Here is a 20,582-nt window from a genome sequence, read left to right as displayed (position 1 = left end):
CCTTCAAAAAGGACAACATAAACAACTTGATCTGCAGATAGCATTTGTTTTGGTTGGGGCTTCCCAGGCAAGTGGACCAACAAGCACATGATCCTTCAGCGACCTCATAAAACACTGTCACTTGTGTCCCAGCCAAACCGAAGGCGCCATATCACAGTACTGAACCTGAGCCGCTCCCGGGGTGGGCATGTGTTTTAACTCTAAACCCTGCAGCAGGAGGCGGGCTTAACTAATTACCTGTAAGTATGCCATAAATCAGTGGTTCTCAAATGGGGGTACGCGTACCCCTGGGGGTACTTGAAGGTATGCCAAGGGGTAGGTGAGATTTTTTTTAAATTTTTTAAAAATAGCAACAATTAAAACATCCTTTATAAATATATTTATTGAATAATACTTCAACAAAATATGAATGTTAAGTTCACAAACTGTGAAAAGAAATGCAACAATGCAATATTCAGTGTTAACAGCTAGATTTTGTGGACATGTTCCATAAATATTGATGTTAAAGATTTCTTTTTTTGTGAAGAAAGGTTTAGAATGAAGTTCATGATGGATCTCTATTACAATCCCCAAAAAAGGGCACTTTAAGTTGATGATTACTTCTATGTGTAGAAATGTTTATTTATAATTGAATCACTTGTTTTATTTTTCAACAAATTTTAAGTTATTTTTATATCTGTTTTCCAAATAGTTCAAGAAAGACCACTACAAGTTGTCAGAGTTAGTTGGTGTTGAACCCCAAGATGCAGAGACGGAGGCAGGCGTAGAATATGAAAACATGATTTAATTAAAACTTAACAAGAACAAACAAAAAGCACGCATGTGGGCGGAATAACAAACTAAGGGAGCTAGCACTGGAAGCTAGAAAACAAAAAGGAACTTTAGCATGGAAGCTAGTGGATAGCAAACAGAAAAACTGGAAATAACAAATGCTAACAAAAACAGCTTACCGCTACGACGACCAGGACAAAATGTAGCATGACAGGTAGCTGTAACAAAACGACACGACAGGTAGTACGACAAGAGTGATATGTGGCAACGACAATACAAATGACAATACAATGATCCAGCAACTGACAAAAGAGAAAGCAGGTACAAATAGGAGCAGGCTGATTGGCAACGGGTGTAGCCAGGTGCCAATCAGCCGCAGCAGAGGAGGAACACAGCACTCAGGGAACAAGACAGGAAGCTGACAAAATAAGAGCACTAGACAGGAACTAAAGATAGGAGATACTAAACACAGAGGAAACAGACAAATACAGAGGAAAAAACTAAAACCAAGACAAACTGTCAGGGGAAAGCCTGACACAAGTGAGCAATATTTTGCACTGTTACAGAATTTAATAAATCAGAAACTGATGACATAGTGCTGTATTTTACTTCTTTATCTCTTTTTTTCAAACAAAAATGCTTTGCTCTAATTAGGGGGTACTTGAATTTAAAAAAATGTTCATGGGGTACATCACTGAAAAAAGGTTGAGAACCACTGCCATAAATCTCCCTTCAAACTGCAGAAACTAAAAAGCCAAGCAGGTAGAAATACTTATTTTTGACTAACAAGATATTTTTTTTAATTTTTGTTTTATTTAACATTACCATAATAATCCGCCAACAGCCCAATAAAATTTATTTGATCTGCCAAAACACAATTTGACGTGTTTAAGGGTGGTGCAATTAGGAATTCTTAACAAATTTGGTACTTTTATAGGAACTGAACAAATTCCTTTGTTGCCGGGTATTGATTCACATAAAATCAAACAGTGCAATACTTTGATACATTTCTTTCACATGGCGTCCCGTCCGATTGCAGACTAAACACTGGCTCAAGGAAACAATCAATCAAGCAGCAGGCACGGTCCCTCTAAGCAGTCACGTGCTGTCAGGGGAGGCAAGTGAGGCAGTGCCTCACCTGCCACCAGGTGGCTTAACCATGAGATGTTCTAAAACAAAGAAATAAAATAAAATAAGTTTTGATATTTCTCTTTTGGTTCATGTTCTGTATGTGATTTTGGTGTGGTTCCTGTATATTTTGATAATTTTCATGGTCAAAACCGCGGCAATTCCATGTTTCCTGATCAAAACAATGCAGCAGATGAGAAGTGAGGCAGACACAGGTGGTGCCTCCACGACGAGGGGGCGCATACTTTTTGTCACGTGGAAAAGGCAGGTCTTGAGGCAGCAAGTAGCTCTGTCTCAAGGTAGGGGGCAATATATTGTCAACTTGCAGTTCAATGCCTCAGCAGTACTCCGACTCGCCACACTGGGAGAAGTGGGGGCGCTCAAGCTAGCAGACACATGTCTCTCCAGCGGAAGCCAGCATTTTTTTCTTTTCTTTTTTTTTTTTTTTAACTGTATTAATTACAAACATGGCATTTTTATTAGAGTAAGCCAGCGTTTGTGGGTGTTTTTTGTGAGATGCAAAAATATTGTTTAATTTCTTGGAATGAAATTGAATTAAATGAATGTTTCTGTCAATATGGAGGATTATATACTGTATCCAAGATGAAATACTTCTCTAAACTGGACTTTAAGACAAAATGAATGCGATCATACAAAGTATGTTTTCATGGAGGATAGCTATTGCTGCTTCAGATACAAATACAGAAAGGTAAGATACACTCACAATACTTGTTTTATTTTGTTAAAAGCAAATGGGACCAAAAAGTATTTGATAACAACTTTATCAAATAGTTTTTGGACCTGTTTATCATATCATAATATCATTATGTTTTTATGAAAGAAAATAACTCCCTTTTTTTACCTGTAACTCTAATGTGCAACCTAAATCAACAATGACTAGAGCTGCACATATGAATTTAAGTAAAAAAAATAAATTAAAAAAAGTATGCCTCACCTGGTGTTTAGTTCACCGCACATTACTGCCTCTAAGTAATGTTGCCACCAAAAAAAAAGTATGCTTGGTAGAAAACACTTAAACATACTGTAAAGCAGACCTGGGCAAATTAAGGCCCAGGGGCCAAATGTGGCCCGTTAAGCTTTTCAATCTGGCCCTGCCGGACGTTCCCAAATAATTTTTTTTAGATCTTTAAGATGGAAAGTGTAGTTGCCATTATGATGTGCAGTGATGTTTTCAAATGACCTTAAGTCTTGAACTATACAAAGAATTTCAATGGTTGGAATCTACGCTTTTGCATGACATTCTGGTTACTATGGTCATGTAAATCACCAAGCAGTGTGGGTGGAGGAGTGTTTCCACAGAGTGTTTCCACAGAGTGTCAGCCTGAAATGCAGACGCTGAAGGAGATTTTCACAACAAAGTTCTAAAGTTTAGTGATATATCAGATACATCCGATTGTAAGTGGGTTTATTTCTACCCTTTGCGTTCAAATTTCGCTGTTTTGTAGCATTTCGCTTGACTGTTAAATATGTCGACGGAGAGGGGGTGTGACGTTCGTATGTTGTCCATAATCATTGTTTTATCGTTCATAGTTAATATTGTAAATCCCACATTCTTTATTTTTGTCAAGACGTGGACTGTGGTGCGGTTGGTTTTCCCGTGGTGCAAAGCGACTGGACTGGACATGGCGTGACATCTTTTAATATTAACTCGAAAGTACTACAAAAACAAATGGTATAAACAAAAGGCGCTCACAGCGGAGGTATAAAACTTGGCTATGAAAACAAAAAAAAAACAAAAAGGCAGAACTATGGACAAAAAAACGAAAACACTTACTGTGACAAGAAACGAGCATGAAAAAGATCAGCATGGATCATCAGCATGAATAACAAGGGTGTGTAGAGGGTGATGTCGCCAGGCTGACTGCCTGGCAACTACAGGCTTAAATGGTGTGGTGATTAACAGGTGCATGAGTCCAAATGAATCAGGTGCGTTACATGAGGAAAGGTGAAACCTAATGGGTTGTCATGGAAACAAAGCAAGGAGTGAAAAAACAGAAACTGACAAGAGTGCAAAAACCAAACAGAACATAGCCAAACTAAACATGATCACCAAGAAATGACAATTTTCATGTACATCCTGGGTGTCTCATTCGTTAAAAAAATATTTTTAAGGCGGTCTGTCATAACGTTTTTAGCATTCATCCATCCATCCATGTTTCAACCGCTTGTCCCTTTGGGGGTTGGGGTGGTGCTGGACACTATATCAGCTGCATTCGGGCAGATGGTGGTGTACACCCTGGACAAGTTGCCACCTCATCGCAGGGCCAACACAGATAGACAGACAACATTCAATTAGACATTATTGTGAGGTTTTGTATCCATCCATCCATCTTCTTCCGCTTATCCAAGGTCGGGTCGTGGGGGCAGCAGCCTAAGCAGGGAAGCCCAGACTTCCCTCTCTCCAGCCACTTCGTCTAGCTCTTCCCGGGGGATCCCGAGGCGTTCCCAGGCCAGCCGGGAGACATAGTCTTCCCAACGTGTCCTGGGTCTTCCCCGTGGCCTCCTACCGGTTGGACGTGCCCTAAACACCTCCCTCGGGAGGCGTTCGGGTGGCATCCTGACCAGATGCCCGAACCACCTCATCTGGCTCCTCTCGATGTGGAGGAGCAGCGGCTTTACTTTGAGTTCCTCCCGGATGACAGAACTTCTCACCCTATCTCTAAGGGAGAGCCCCGCCACACGGTGGAGGAAACTCATTTTGGCCGGTTGTACCCGTGATCTTATCCTTTTGGTCATGACCCAAAGCTCCTGACCATAGGTGAGGATGGGAACGTAGATCGACCGGTAAATTGAGAGCTTTGCCTTCCGGCTCAGCTCCTTCTTCACCACAACGGATCGGTACAACGTCCGCATTACTGAAGACGCCGCACCGATCCGCCTGTCGATCTCACGATCCACTCTTCCCTTACTCGTGAACAAGACTCCTAGGTACTTGAACTCCTCCACTTGGGGCAGGGTCTCCTCCCCAACCCGGAGATGGCACTCCACCCGGGAAGGCTGAGGTTTTGTATTTGTGTTCCTAAAATTAGATATACCAGCCCCCAGACACATTTATTTCTCTAAATTTGGCCCAAGTCAAAATAATTGCCCACGCCTGCTGTAAAGTAAGACTCCGCTATTCGCTGCTAGCTTGATGCTAATTTGATTTGCCATAGACAGGCTACTATTAGCATTAGCGATTTTACATGGCGATTTTAACACCTCCAAATTTGGGAATGAAAACTGAAACTTTAACCTGCGACTATGGAATGTATAACAGTTCTTAACAAAAAAAGAGAAATAAAACCTAAAAATCTAACTTGAAACAGTTGTATGCATGCACAACATCTAAAGTCTTTAGTATATCAGTTTGTGGAATAAATTATGGAATGAATTAAGCAGATAAGTCAGACAACGTACTACGTACTAATATGATTGCGTTTAAGAAAGTTTTCAAACTCAAAGTGTTTACAAAGAAAAAGGAAGAAGAACTCTGATAAACATTGAAACCCTTGTTGAAAATTTTAAAATCTCTGTCATTTTATTAAAGTAATCGTAATTTACACAACTGTTTATTTATGATAATTGCTGGTTTTTTTATTTATTAATTTAAATTGTGTTACAAATTGAGAACAGGAAGTGAACACATGTGTTGGTTATAGCTATGAAATGTAAAAGGGGTAGGATTAAACAAGCTCTGCCTCTTCCTACTCCTTTTCGGCCATGTAGTGAGAAAAAGGAAATATTCGAAGTACGTGATTTAACCATTGTAACTGTATGCATGTTCAAAATAAACTTAAACAACAATAATTAAAATGAATATCACAATCAAACAGCTGGTGTGTTATAAGCACAATATTTACAGCATAAACACTTTGTAGGGCGAAACATAACACATTCAGCTTCATGGAAAAAGCTACTTCCTAGTTAAACAGCATATCATAAACAGTCTATACAGTACTGTCATCTAGTGTCCTGGAAGAGCAACTGCATTGCAAAAAGACTTAAATGTAACAAGAAAACAAAATATAACAACGGCTGTTATTTTTTTAAACGTTACAATAAAAAAATACAATTTTATTATCAACAATCAACATCTATTACCACACACAAAAGTACCAAAAATTGGTACCGTTGGTTACTGGTTGGGATTCCCAGGTACGGGAAAATGGTACTGTATTGGTTCATATGGTAACAGTACTCATCCCTAGTTGCAATGCATGTCATAAGTCTCATTAAATTATTAAAGTACCGGTATATCAAACCGAAAGCTACTACCAGTTGTGTGGTGAATAGGGCAATAATGGAAACTGGGACTAACGTTCCGATTCCCCAAGGACCATTAAGTGGAGAACGGCAGCATAAAACCTGATGGGAGCATCACTATCTCTAACACGTAAACAAAAGAATACAATATATTCTGGACTATAAGTAGTTACCTTTTTCCTACGCTTTGGACCCTGCGACTTATAAAACGGTGCGGCCAATTTATGAATTTGCAATTTATAACGGCCATAATTTTTTGTGCTTAATAGTTTTCATTAAACTCAGAGACATTGAAAAGGTGTGTTATTGTTGTGCTGTGGCGCCATCTTTTGGTTCAACAACTTTGTGCGGGTTGAAAATGTACTTCATGTTTTAATGCCTTGAACTGGATATAAAACCTTCCAATGGTGTTTCTGCTCGAAAAGATTCTTCGTGCATTACTCCATGTAACGTTTGTAAGCTTTACAATATAACTAAAACTGTTTATACTTACTGAACTGTCCAATGTGTGATGTCAGTAGGAATGTTTTCATACTCATTTCTACGTGGTTTCGTAATGTAATGAAGTTAGGTTTGTTAGCATTTGCTAACTTGTTTACGAGTGACTGTGTTAATATTGTTAGCTTACAATGTCATTCTTTTTGTATCGTTTCAGTTTCACAAATTCCTCGGTAAATTCACCAAGACGTCACCGTGAAGTTATTGAGTCTGTCTAGCTTATTGGATAACTAGCTTTTGCAGCTAATGGGTCCATGATGATAACTTCTGTTTTATTTGATCAGCCGTTTTACTGCCTTGTTACAGACAGTGTTTGGAGATAATTAAGGTAAGTAAATAAACATTTACAAAATCTATGAAATTAACTCATTTCACAACGTATATATGTGCGGCTTATAGTCCAGTGCAGCTAATATATGGAAACATATTTGTTTCTTCTAGAATTTAGTAGATGTGGCTTATATGCAGGTGTGCTCTTTTGTCCAAAAAATATGTTAAGTGTAAATGTTTTTGTTTTGGAGGTTTTCAAAAACAAAGTGAAACTTTTGTGACAGTGTACTCCTGTAGAAAGAAGCTTCATAACATTCACAAGTTCAAAGGACTTGAAAAGGGCACCATGATAAATTGATAGTACATTCTGATCCTGCTTCGTCAAAGAATGGGAACCGGGATCAAAAGCAAGGAACCGGAATTTGAACCAAAATCGGAACTGGAATGGTCCAAATAGAAACCATTCCAACCCTAGCTACAAGTGTGCTCTGCTCACCTTGGCTTCGGTGGTAGATTCCAAATAACACAGGCGGTTCCCCAGCCCTTCGGCGGCCAGGCAGAACTTGCGATGTTCCTTTTGTATGGTCGCTACGCTCTGAAGAACCACTTCGTCATCCTGCCGGAAGACAAAAGAGTGTTAAACACCCACAAAAATATATACAAATTATAAAACGACAACCCCCTTTTTAAGACCATTCATGGAGGTTAATTTATTCAGAAGCTTTTTTTGGACACTGAATTTATGTAACTTAAAATTTTGCGTTTGAATTAGTTTTATTTTTTACATTAAAATGTGTGACAAATGTAATAAATGAAAATGTATAGGCAAAATGTGTGATTAAAAAATCAAAGCACTGATTTTTTTTGCCATTCAATTTTTTTTTTAAATTAATTTTACAACACTGTACTGTAGGACTGCGATCCACATGGCCATATTCGCCACGGTTTACCTGACACAAAAAACGTGACACAAAATCCACTTGAGAAGCAACATGGCAGTAGAGTGTTACATATCTTAAAATGTGTTTTGTGGCAATTCCAACTTGAGTACAGCGGTAGTTGCTATATAGAGTGGCGCTTTTCCATCATTTCCAGCAGACTGCATTGCAAAATTACTAACACCCCCACCTTTGTCTCACCTTCGTCTGAATACACCCAAAATTTGGGCCATACAAATCCCGTCCCTATTGTATTTTAACAACTGCCTTCTTAAACAACTTTTGCTCAAGCATTTTCATTCAATAAAATTGCCAGGATTATTTAATGTAAAAAAAAAAATTCTGTTTACAAAATTCAGTTACATACATTTAGTCCCAAAAATAAACATTTGTCAATAAAGACACAAATTAACCTCCATACCTATTTTGGTACAAATACACACTAAAGTCAGTGAACTCATAACTCGTCATGTGTCGTTTGCTAACTTGCCAAACCTTTAAGAAAAAGGGCTGCATTCCTTCAGGTGGGTGTGAGTGCCTAGAAGAAAAGCTCAGATTTTTTTGTTTTTTTGGGGGTGGGGTGGGGGTTGGGCTAGTTGCTTTTCACCAGTGGTTCTCAAATGGGGGTACTTGAAGGTATGCCAAGGGGTACGTGAGATTTTTTAAAAAATATTCTAAAAATAGCAACAATTCAAAAATCCTTTATAAATAAGTTTATTGAATAATACTTCAACAAAATATGAATATAAGTTCATAAACTGTGAAAAAAAATGCAACAATGCAAAATTTAGTGTTTTTTGTAGACAAGTTCCATAAATATTGATGTTAAAGATTTCTTTTTTGGTGAAGAAATATTTAGAATTAAGTTCATGAATCCGGATGGATCTCTATTACAATCCCCAAAGAGGGCACTTTAAGTTGATGATTACTTCTATGTGTACAAATCTGTATTTATAATTGAACCACTTGTTTATTTTTCAACAAGTTTTTAGTTATTTTTATTTTCTTTTTTTCCAAATAGTTCAAGAAAGACCACTACAAATGATGACATAGGTCTGTATTTTACTTCTGTATCTCTTTTTTTCAACCAAAAATGATTTGCTCTGATTAGGGGGTACTTGAATTAAAAAAAATTTCACAGATTTTGCAGGTGGGCCGACCTATTATTGGTCATTAAGACATTTTGCAATGTATCTACTTTGCTGTGTCTTGCCTTGGTAACTATGGTAACTCTTCCCAACCGACAGACACCACAAAGACAGACAGCTAACGATCGATTGGCCTAGTCAGTGGGCCGCTGGCTTGACATGAGAGGCCATATTATAGCCCCCACTCGTCCAATTATCTTTAATGATGATGAGCAGTCGATGTCAAGAGAGAAAAATAACACACCAACACTATGGCAGCACAGGGAAAAACTGAGAAATCGGATAATACAAGTAAAAAATGAAAACGGATAAGAGATAAAAAATCTAAAAAGTTCGGAAATGCAGGAAAATTGTGGAGAGGTTTGCTGTAGAGGACGAGCGGGATGGTCTGGACCTTTTGTCTATTTTGTCACTGTTACAGGAGCGCTTTTTTTAAGGACCTTCTGCAAAAAAGCAAGTGTTAGTATCATCTCTATGACAGCACTCTTGTGTTTTTAGGAATCTACTAAAAAAATGTGAGTCTCTCATAAGTTTTTTTAACTGAACTCGCGGGCCACCAGTTAAATGGCTCAAATGATGAAAAAGAGAGGCCCTAAGATGGAACCTTCGGGAACGCCACCAGTATAAGTAAATAAGTTCAACAAATGACTACCCGACTGCACTTTAAGTAAACAACCTACAGCAACACCTAGTTACACAAATCACGGTACGAAAAATAACTAAAAAAGGGTAGGGTTTAAAGATGTGATTTGAGGAACATCACACAAGTGTATTACAACCGAGTACCGAGTACAGCTGCGATACTTTGCGTGTCCCAGCAATGGTTAAGAAACACTGCTTTGGTGTTTTTAGGCATTTGTTGGAAAAATGTTTGCATACCAAGTTTTAAACTGAACAGGTATGATGTCATTCTTAGGCTGTACGTAGTGAATCGGAGTGTAGTTGCTCTACTGGTATCATAAATAAAAGATGCAAATAAAATAAAAATCTGTCAAATCAGGCTATACATATTTAAACCAAGCACACAGAATTAGTATGGCAAACAAATGCTGTAATAGTGTAGTTATAAAACTGATTTACATCCACATTTTTTTTTATCTCGCATTAGCTAACATGTGTATCTATCAGGGTGGCAAAGAGCTCACTTGCCAACAAACTCACACATATTGATTTGTGTGTGTGAGTGTGTGTGTGTGTGTGTGTGTGTGTGTGTGTGTGTGTGTGTGTTACGCCTAATGCAAGCAGATGGTTGCTATGGTTCTGGCTCCCACTTGTTTCACACAAGAAATAGTTCAATAGATTTAAATACAGGCAACACAGCTCCCATCAGGAGGTGGGAAATCAGATGTTGGCATTACTTGATACATCTAAAAATAACGAGATGGATAATAGTCTGTGTCACAGATTTGCTACTTTTCTCAGTTTTTTGTTTTTTTTTTTGCAGCGAATGTTCGTTCTTATCCGTGTATCTAACAAAGCATTTAATGATTTATAATATAGGGAGGATTTTTATCCCCCAAAAATTTATATAGAGGGTCATATGGAAAAATGTGAACACATGTTTAAATAATTACATGAATGAGCCATTGATTACTTATAATTAGAAATAAATACATAAATGTGATATTAAATATGTCAATGTATTTACTATTAATGTAAAATAATGCACAGTACATTGAATTACTTAAGAATATTTATAATTATTTCAATATTTACAAATGACTGCTTTGGTCGGAAGCCTTAAATTTTGAAAGACCTAAAAAATATTGGCGTTGTTGATGTTGAGGTTGGTGGTAATTATTTTAAACCAGGAGTCCCCAAAATTTTTGACTCGAGGGCCGCATTGGGTACATATAAAATATATATATATATATATATATATATATATATATATATATATATATATATATATATATATATATATATATATATATATATATATTTATTCGGAGTGCGATGATGTCACGTTATTGATTGTAAAATGCATTTTTAGACAATATGATTTGCCGAGAGTAACAATCAGTAGAAAATAGATTAGAAAGGACAGATATAAAAGAATAATTAAAAAAAAAAAAAAAAAGTATATATATATATATATATATATATATATATATATATATATATATATATATATATATATATATATATATATATATATATATATATATATATATATATATATAACTTGGGACTTCCCACAGGCCAGATTTTGGATTCTGGTGGGCTGAATACGGCCCACAGGCCATAGTTTGGGGACTTCTGATTTAGACCTTTGCATAGTGTGTGGAAGCAGCGCATAAAACAGTTAAAATAGTCATTTCAAATAGTAATTTCCGCACTTTCAGAACAAGATATCAGTTAGTACTCCCCGGTTATTTTTTCAAAGGATTCCACTGACAAATGGAAGTGCAGGGCAACCAATCATAGGCAAGGCTCCGCCCACTAAATTTGATAAAGATAAAATACATTCATGAAGTGCTGACAAACAGGTTCATGAAATAATTAGATGAATCATTGAATAATGAAATCCGTTCATCTATTTTCTTCCACTTATCCGAGGTCGGGTCCCGGGGGCAGCAGCCTAAGCAGAGAAGCCCAGACTTCCCTCTCTCCAGCCACTTCGGCCAGCTCCTCCCAGGGGATCCCGAGGCGTTCCCAGTCCAGCCGGGAGACAGTCTTCCTAACGTGTCCTGGGTGTTACCGGTCGGACATGCCTTAAACACCTCTCGAGGGAGGTGTTCGGGTGGTATCCTGACCAGATGCACGAACCACCTCATCTGACTATATCGGATGATAGAGCTTCTCAAACTATCTCTAAGGGAGAGCCAAATATTTCAATCACAAATAATTTATTCAACCAAAATAAATAAATACATATTTGCATAAGTAACTGTAGTTTTTATATTAAGTAAATTAATGACTGACAATGTATTTAAATTAAAAGATAACTAATGATGCATTTAAGTAATTAAAGATGTATTTATTTAATGTTGTGCCATTTCACCCTTCATTATTACATTCTATTTTTTTTTGTTGTTGTTTAAATAATATTGCTTATACAACTTTTTTCCCCAACTTATTCGAATATAATTTTCAACTTGGCCAACTTTGTACCAAAATTCTGGCCAATGTATGAACATTTAAGATTTCAACTCGCCGTTTACTATGATGTATCAAATACTATTAGCATAAATAGAGTATATAATGTAATCCATACAGAGTGAACACAAGAAGTGAACAAATGTGTTGGTATGGTAATTGCCATGAAACAGATGAAATACATTCTGCTTCTTCCCACTCTTTTTTGGACATGCTGTACCACAATGTAACCTGTATGCATGTTGGAAATAAACTAATACCATAACCATGTAGAAAATATAACAGCATATCAACTGTTCCAGCTGCAGGGAGCGATCAATGGGCACGTGGTTAAAATACATTTCTCCTTCAATCTATGAGTTAGATGGATACAACTGGAGCACGGTTAGGCAGAAGAATAAAATAGGGCAAAAACACATATGTAACCATGGTAACTACAGCTCGAAACGTCTGCAAGTAATGAAGAAACAAAAAGATGAACAGATGGGATTTCAATACCTTATGAAGACATTTCAAACAATGTTTCTTATATAATCATCCTGTCTGTCTTTTTTTACATGTTTATGATCAATGGCCAACTGTCTGAACTTTACAGCAGACGTCAATTTGGCAGCAGGGCTATAAATCAAGTGTCTGATGCTGATGAGCTAAATGGGTTTTCCCCATCAAGCAAAGGTCGCCATCGCCTTGTGGCTTGTTAATTCCATGATGAATTGTCATTCGTTGCGGCGAATTTGTGATCAACATTGTTGCGGAGTACACGTTTCTTTTAATAACGTTGTTCTTGCAGGAGTGAGCAGATGATGAAGATGTCCTTGTACGTGCAATCATCTCTGGTCAGGCAAGTTGCATACACTCGTGATGTGCGATACCTGATACGGATTTTATTTACGATCCGATACGGAGTAAAAGTCAGGCTTCTGTCAGTGATACTGACCCGATACGTGTTCAAATATACTTAATGTGTCTACTAAAAATGTTTTTAAGTTGTGCATTTTCATAGCAAAAATACAGAAACCAAAACCAGTCAAGTTGGCACGTTGTGTAATTCGTAAATAAAAACAGAATACAATGATTTGCAAATCCTTTTCAACTTATTTTCAATTGAATAGACTGCAAAGACAACATATTTAATGTTCGAATTCAGGAAACTTCATTTTTTTGGGCAAATAATCATCAACTTAGAATTTAATGGCAGCAACACATTGCAAAAAAGTTGGCACAGGGGAATTTTTTACCACTGTGTTACATGGCCTTTCCTTTAAACAACACTCAGTAAACGTTTGGGAACTGAGGAAACCAATTTTTGAAGCTTTACAGGTGGAATTCTTTCCCATTTTTGCTTGATGTAAGGCTTAAGTTGTTCAACGGTCCGGGGTCTCCGTTGTCGTATTTTACGTTTCATAATGTGCCACACATTTTCAATGGGAGACAGGTCTGGACTACAGGCATTGTCTTGCTGAAAAAAGAAGGGGCGTCCATGAAAAAGACGTTGCTTAGATGGCAACATATGTTGCTCCAAAACCTGTATGTACCTTTCAGCATTAACAGTGCCTTCACAGATGTATAAGTTAACCATGCCTTGGGCATTAATAAACCCTCATACCGTCACAGATGCTGGCTTTTGAATTTTGGTCCGGAAGAGACAACGTCCACAGTTTCCGAAAACAATTTGAAATGTGGACTCATCAGATCACTTTTTCACTATGAATCAGTCCATCTTAGTTGAGTTCGGACCCAGCGAAGCCAGAAAGGTGTCTGGGTGTTGTTGATAAATGACTTTGGTTTTGCATAGTAGAGTTTTAACTTGCACTTACTGATGTAGGGACAAACCGTAGTTACTGACAGTAGTTTTCTGAAGTGTTCCTGAGCCCATGTGGTGATATCATTTACACTCTGATGTTGCTTTTTGATGCAGTACCGCCTGAAGGGTCAGAGGTCTGAAATATCATCGCTTACGTGCACGATTTCTCCAGATTCTCTGAACCGTTAGTACAGACCGTAGATGGTGAAATCCCTAAATTCCTTGCAATAGCTGGTTGAGAAATGTCCTTCTTAAACTGTTCGACAATTTGCTCACACATTTGTTCACAAATAGGTGACCCTTGCCCCATCCTTGTTTGTGAATGGCTGAGCATTTCATGGAAGCTGCTTTTATACCCAATCATGGCACCCACTCGTTCCCAAATAGCCTGTTCACCTGTGGGATGTTCCAAATAAGTGTTTGATGAGCATTCCTCAACTTTCTCTGTCTTTTTTGCCACTTGTGCCACCTTTTTTGAAACGTGTTGCAGGCATCAAATTCTAAATGAGATATTATATGCAAAAAATAATAAAGTTTTCCAGTTTGAAAATAAAAATCTAGTCTTTGCAGTCTAAACAATTGAATATAGGTTGGAAAGAAATTTCAAATCATTGTATTCTGTTTTTATTTACGATTTACACAACGTGCCAATTTTAGTGATTTGGATTTTGTATATTGAGGTAGTGGCATGAACGACAATATAGTCAGGCTAATACAATACAAAAACAAAGGACAAAATCATCCAAAGGGTGTTTCAAACCATAACAAAGGAAATAATTAAAATAATAAAAGCCTTAAAATAATCAAGAGCTAAAATTAAAAAAAATTTAAACTGTAAAAATTTAAGAAAAAAGCAAACATTTGGAAAGTAAGGAGAAACAGCTAAACATTTTGGAATATATATAATCTGTTAATGGCGTTTTTTAAATTATAAAAATATAACACCCCCTCCACATTCCTGAATTTTCAGTAAGCGGCCCTTGGTGGAAAAACTCCCCGGATCTAAAATATTAGAAGCACACAAAATAAAAATAAATTATATTTAAAATATAAAAAAAGTTAGTTAGATAAAAAATTAAATGATTCTACTTAAATAAACCATTTGAAAAACTACTACAACCATAATAAACACTTAAATTTGCAAATGAACATTAATATTTTTGTTCAGGCAGAATTTTTGCTACTGGGGTATGCAGTTACACATTCATATTAAAATAATAATATTAATAACAACAGGGATCTCGAATCCCCCCGGAGGAGCTGGACAAAGTGGCTGGGGAGAGGGAAGTCTGGGCTTCTCTACTTAGGCTGCTGCCCCCGTGACCCGACCTCGAATAAGCGCAAGAAGATGGATGAAAGGAAAGGAAATGTATTTTTTTTCCTATTTCTACAGGGGTGAAAACTGTAAAAATATAAGAAAAAAAAGATAAATACAATTGGTATGTAATGGAGAAAAGATGTAATGTTCTAAGAAATAAATCAAATACAAAAATACCTATATGGCCCCCCACATACTTTGCCTTCTAAGTATGCAGTCCTTGGCAGAAAATGTTTGGACGTCCTCAAACTAAAGCATCAAAAGTATTGATACTTTGATTTGAGAGTTGATAGAGCATGAAGATCTAGTTTCGCCGGTATCGATATTTCAGTATCGACCCGCACATCACTAGCAGACACAAATCAGCTCTGTTGTCCATCCATCCATTTTCTACTGCTTATTCCCTTTTGGGGTCGCGGGGGAAGCTGGCGCCTATCTCAGCTACAATCGGGCGGAAGGCGGGGTACACCCTGGACAAGTCGCCAGCTCATCGCAGGGCCAACACAGATAGACAGACAACATTCACACACTAGGGCAAATTCAGCTCTGTTGTATGAAAAGTTGTATTGTCCATCGTTCTGATGACACATGCTCTGTCTTTCTACAGCCCACACTCGATCTCGGCCGTAGAATGTGGTGAATCCGAAGCAGCAGCAGCGTGACCGTCTGCTAGGCCACTAAAGGACATTATCAGGACTATTTTTAGGGCGCTGGAGGTAAGTAAGATTCGGTGGAGAGACTATCAAGCTGCCAAGTGGAAGCCAGGAACTCGACCCCCGTCATCAACCAACCTGTACTCACTGCCCCCCCAAACAAGATTCCTGTAGCAACACTCAGCTGAAACCAACACTTTGATTTGTGCCTCCTTTGATGCCACAACTGAATGTCTCGCATATTTTTACTTTTTTTTTTTCTTTCATGCTTTTTTTTCCCCCCTCTCCAGTCTCTGCTGGGCTACTGGTCATTGACGCAGCTAGCTACCATGTGCCTTGACAGGCGGCGACAGGTGTGAGTGTGTGCGTGTGAGTGTGTGTGTGTGTGTGTGTGTGTGTGTGTTTGTGTGTGTGTGAGCATGTGCAGCCTCATGCATTCGTCGACCAGCCCGAAACCCAAGATGCTGCGACGCTCTGCACATGCGCCACATAAACCCCCACAAGTCGCCGGCCGCTGCCACTAATGTGAACTTGAGAAAAGGTAATTTTGTTCAATTCGTGTGTGCGGCTATTCAGACTTGCAGGCTCAGTAGGGATCGACAGGTGGCCTGTATGGTCGATAAACAAGTCGATTCTTGCATGCTTGCATTTCCGTTAAAGGCCTACTGAAACCCACTACTACCAACCACGCAGTCTGATGGAGCTGGAGCCTATCTCAGCTGCATTTAGGCGGAAGGCAGCGTACACCCTGGACAAGTCGCCAGCTCATCGCAGCTTTTTACTCATCATTTAGTAGGGGTGTAATGGCACGTGTATTTGTATTGAACCGTTTCGGTACGGGGGGTTTCGGTTCGGTTCGGAGGTGTACCGAACATGTTTCCACACGGACATATTAAGTAGCGTACCACACGTTGTGTAAAAAATGCACACCGCTGTTAGCGACCGGGCTACGATAGACTGACCAAACCTCCTCTTATCACCGGGTATGTCCTCTTTTGCGGGGCTGTCCGGGATGAGTTTCTTAAATGCCTCAAATGTCCTGCATTTTAAGTTAGGGTTGCGTGTATTTTCAATGTACGTTCAGGGTTAAGAAGAGGTTAGAAACAAAACAAATTGTGCACACAGCAGCATTCGTGAGGGAGGGGCAGAGACAGAGAGAGTGAAAGAGTTACGACAAACGTGCATGCGCCGCCAGGCTCTGCTTTTTACCCATTGATTTATCAGATTTTATTTTTTATTATCTATAGCAGGGGTGTCAAAAGTGTGCCCCGGAAGCCATTTGCGGCCCACAGCTAATGTTTTAAAGGCCCACGGCACATTCTAAAAATACTATTAAAATAAACAAAAACATAAACAAAAGTGAAATAAAAAAGATTAAAGGCTAAATGTAATTTAGAAAAAGTTGAAACGTTGACTAATAAAAAAAAGCAGTTTTTTTTCTTTCAAGCTGTCATTGCTCAAAACTAAATATTGAATCTAAATCAATGTTATCATGAATTATTTATCTATCCAAGGTTCGGATTACTTCATATCAAATATTCCACTAAAAAAAAAATTTTTGGTGGAAGATTTTGCAAATTTGGTAAAAAAAAAAAAAAGTTTATTTTTTGGTTTTCTTACCGTACCGAAAATGAACCGAACCCTGACCTCTGAACCGAGGTACGTACCGAACCGAAATTTCTGTGTACCGTTACACCCCTATCCTTTAGGCCAGGGGTGGGCATTACGTCGATCGCGATCGACTGGTCGATCTCGGAGGGTGTGTCAGTCAATCTCAAGCCAGGCATTAAAAAATAGACATAAAAATGAGCAATCATCAATCATACCAAGACTTCACTTTCGTCAGTTGTTTGACATTCTTGGCACCCGAGGATCTTGTGAGATGACGCTGGCTGCTGCGAGCTCATATTTAAGAAAAAAATCACTAACAGGGCGGACGCAGAGAAACACATTTTATTTCTAGAGACTCCGTACCTACTGTCAAAACTCTAAAGACCGACTGCACAGTTCCTGTCTTCGCCATAAAAGACCTGTTTCATCCTGCCTGTGCTAACAAAATAAGAGTCTCAGAAAGCTAGCGTGCACAAGCTAGCAAGCTACGGAGTTTGATGCCAATGTATTTCTCCCCCACCCTCAGCGACCGCTTTCTCACTTGCTTGCCCACCCGCACACTCACTGACGTCACTCACCTGCTGCCAGACATCAAAGGGCCACACACATATACTACTCTCATAACAAAGTGTTTAAAAACGAGTATGCAAGTTGGACAAATGAGATGCCAAATCCAACCACTTTCATGTGGTATTGGACAGAAAGGAGGACTTTTTTTTCCCTCCATTTGAAAATGCGGACGTTATCAGCACCACTGTCTAATTCCAATCAATGCAAGTCATCAGAATCAAATACACCAACTTATATTCTTGTCTTCATGAAAGAAAGGAATCTATGTGTGTTAAACATGCTTGTATTATCATTAAACACCATTAACTTAACAAAAATGTATATTTCATAAATAAATATAAATTCTAAATAGGAATGAGGTAGAGCGCCCCTGATCTAGGCTATTGAACTGGTGGACCGCTAGTTCAGTTAAAAAAACTTGTGAGAGTCTTGCACTTTTGCAGAATGTATTTAAAAACAGCAGCGCTCAGACCAAAAATCTAATAATTTCTACTGTATAGGATATTGGTTCCAGCCCCACCCATCCTTAGATTTTTGTAAATGTGGCCCCCAAAACAATATAGTTAAATATCTCTGCTGTAGCATATACACTACTGCAATTTAACATCTTGGAACTGCAACTGCATGCCAAGTACTCTACATAACACAGTAGAGTACAGTACTTGCAAACAACACATGGAAGTGTAAGAAAATATACCAAAAGGACAGCGCAGCTCCGCATTGAAAATTTTATTTAAAAAAAATGTAAATAATTTTTTACCAAATAATATTCATGAAACCATTTGAACACACAAAAAATTACTGAAAATTGATAACATTTATTACCTGTATCGGTTTCCAGGTACCAAGAATAGGTACCGTATCTATTTAAATGTGAATACTCGTGTATTATTGATTCAAAAGTATAGCCCTGATAGCATAGCGGTTTGCGCCACTAACTTTAGTGCAGGCGGCTTGGTTTATATTACCAGCCAGCGGCCCAACAACCAGCCTGGAGCTTTGCAGTGCTGGTCCCACGCCTGGGTAAAGGAAGGACACCTGGTGTAAAAACCAAACAAATCATGCAAGTGACTCACTTTGCCACCGTTACCTTGTATCTCTGCTAGAGGGCAACGATATTCCCGTGTGTTAATCTGATTGAATAAACTCGTTCTCAGGGAACAGCCTGATATCGCAAAAATCAATAATGCATCACACGCATCCCAGCTCCATATTGGAAGAATTTAAGTAAGATTCACCTGTCAAGCTAGTTTTGCCCTGCAGTATCTGCCACGCATCACGGTTCCTGTAACAAATTGGAAAATTCCTGGCTTCGTTTGCATGGATATAGCTTTTATAGCAAGCATTTCTCAGAGGCACTGAGCATATGGAGCCAGAGCGGGGTTTGGATGGAAATTAAACCTTTTTTGATGCATGAAATACGTCTGATTTCTCGGAGCGTAGACTGTGCACACTTTAGTCGTGTATGGTGAGAAGTTTTGTTTGTCTTGCAAATAATGTATGAAAAATGCATGCTTACCGTGTTGATTTGGAGATGAAGTTATAGCGTTGCTTTGAAAATACTGTATGTTACATTTGATTTTTTTTTTTTTTTTTCTAAAGAAGTCTGACATTTCTCAGGGAGGTCCACTTCCCTGAGTTTGTACTTAAATTCTACTTAAACAGCAAACTGTATAATCCGTTTGGGGTTTTTTGGCACATATTTCCAGCCCATTTAAGCTACAAAGTGTCAAGTCCAGACAGCAGCAGCTGTTCCAGATGGATGCGCACAACAAACACAGAAAAAGGGATTTCTAAGGAATCTGCCAACTTGCTGGAAAAGGAAACGTCAGCGACTTGTTAGTGATATGCCAAACACTTTTGTAAAAATAAAACTACACTGCAACGTAGCAAAGGTCATAGACGGCACAAAAACAATCCCGCAGATTTTACAGTAAAAAAAAAAATGGAATTTCAGTCGCCAGAATTGAAAGAAAATCTACCAGAAAACTGGAAAATGTATGTTTTTTTTTTTTTTTCATTTACAGCTCATTGCTGTAAATTAAAAAACGGTAGCGCTGTTTTCACCGTGGAATTCTGGTGACTGAGCTGCCCGTTTGTTTGCCATGAACTCTACAGTTGTTTTCACAGTTCATTACTGTAAATGGAAAACCAGTTTTATTTATGGCAGAATTCTGCTGCCAGGTTTTACATTTTTTTGTACTGTAAAATCTAGTTTTCAAATCAAGCAAATCTGTAGTCTTTGCTTTTACAGTGTATTACTGTAACGGAAAAACTGCACCACAATTAATTCTAACAGAAATCTGTCGACTGTGCGGCCATCTTTTTGATCGTAAATTCTATGGTCTTTTTTACAGTGTAATACTGTAAATGGGAAAAGAGTACCAGGGTGATTTTGACGATAACATTCTGACAACTGTGCTGCTGGTTGGTCTTTTGCCAAAAAACTACTGAATGGTCTTTGTTTTTACAGTGTATTACTGTAAATGGAAAAATGATACCATTGTT

At 38.2% G+C, this 20,582-nt stretch overlaps 1 protein-coding gene across 2 annotated transcripts in view; it reads right to left on the bottom strand.

Moving 5' to 3' along the window:
- The window catches only part of ryr3 (ryanodine receptor 3), a 380,753-nt gene that overhangs the window by 332,218 nt on the left and 27,953 nt on the right, over nucleotides 1–20,582 (bottom strand). For both annotated transcript variants that reach the window (XM_061886489.1, XM_061886490.1), the window contains exon 2: nucleotides 7,430–7,549. In XM_061886489.1, coding sequence (XP_061742473.1) covers nucleotides 7,430–7,549 — 120 coding nt within the window. The remainder of the gene's footprint in view (nucleotides 1–7,429; nucleotides 7,550–20,582) is intronic.

This window comes from Nerophis ophidion, linkage group LG24, assembly GCF_033978795.1.
Source record: "Nerophis ophidion isolate RoL-2023_Sa linkage group LG24, RoL_Noph_v1.0, whole genome shotgun sequence".
Taxonomy (NCBI): Eukaryota; Metazoa; Chordata; class Actinopteri; order Syngnathiformes; family Syngnathidae; genus Nerophis; species Nerophis ophidion.
The sequence above is the reverse complement of the archived record's forward strand: the minus strand, read 5'-3'. Positions and strand labels throughout refer to the sequence as shown.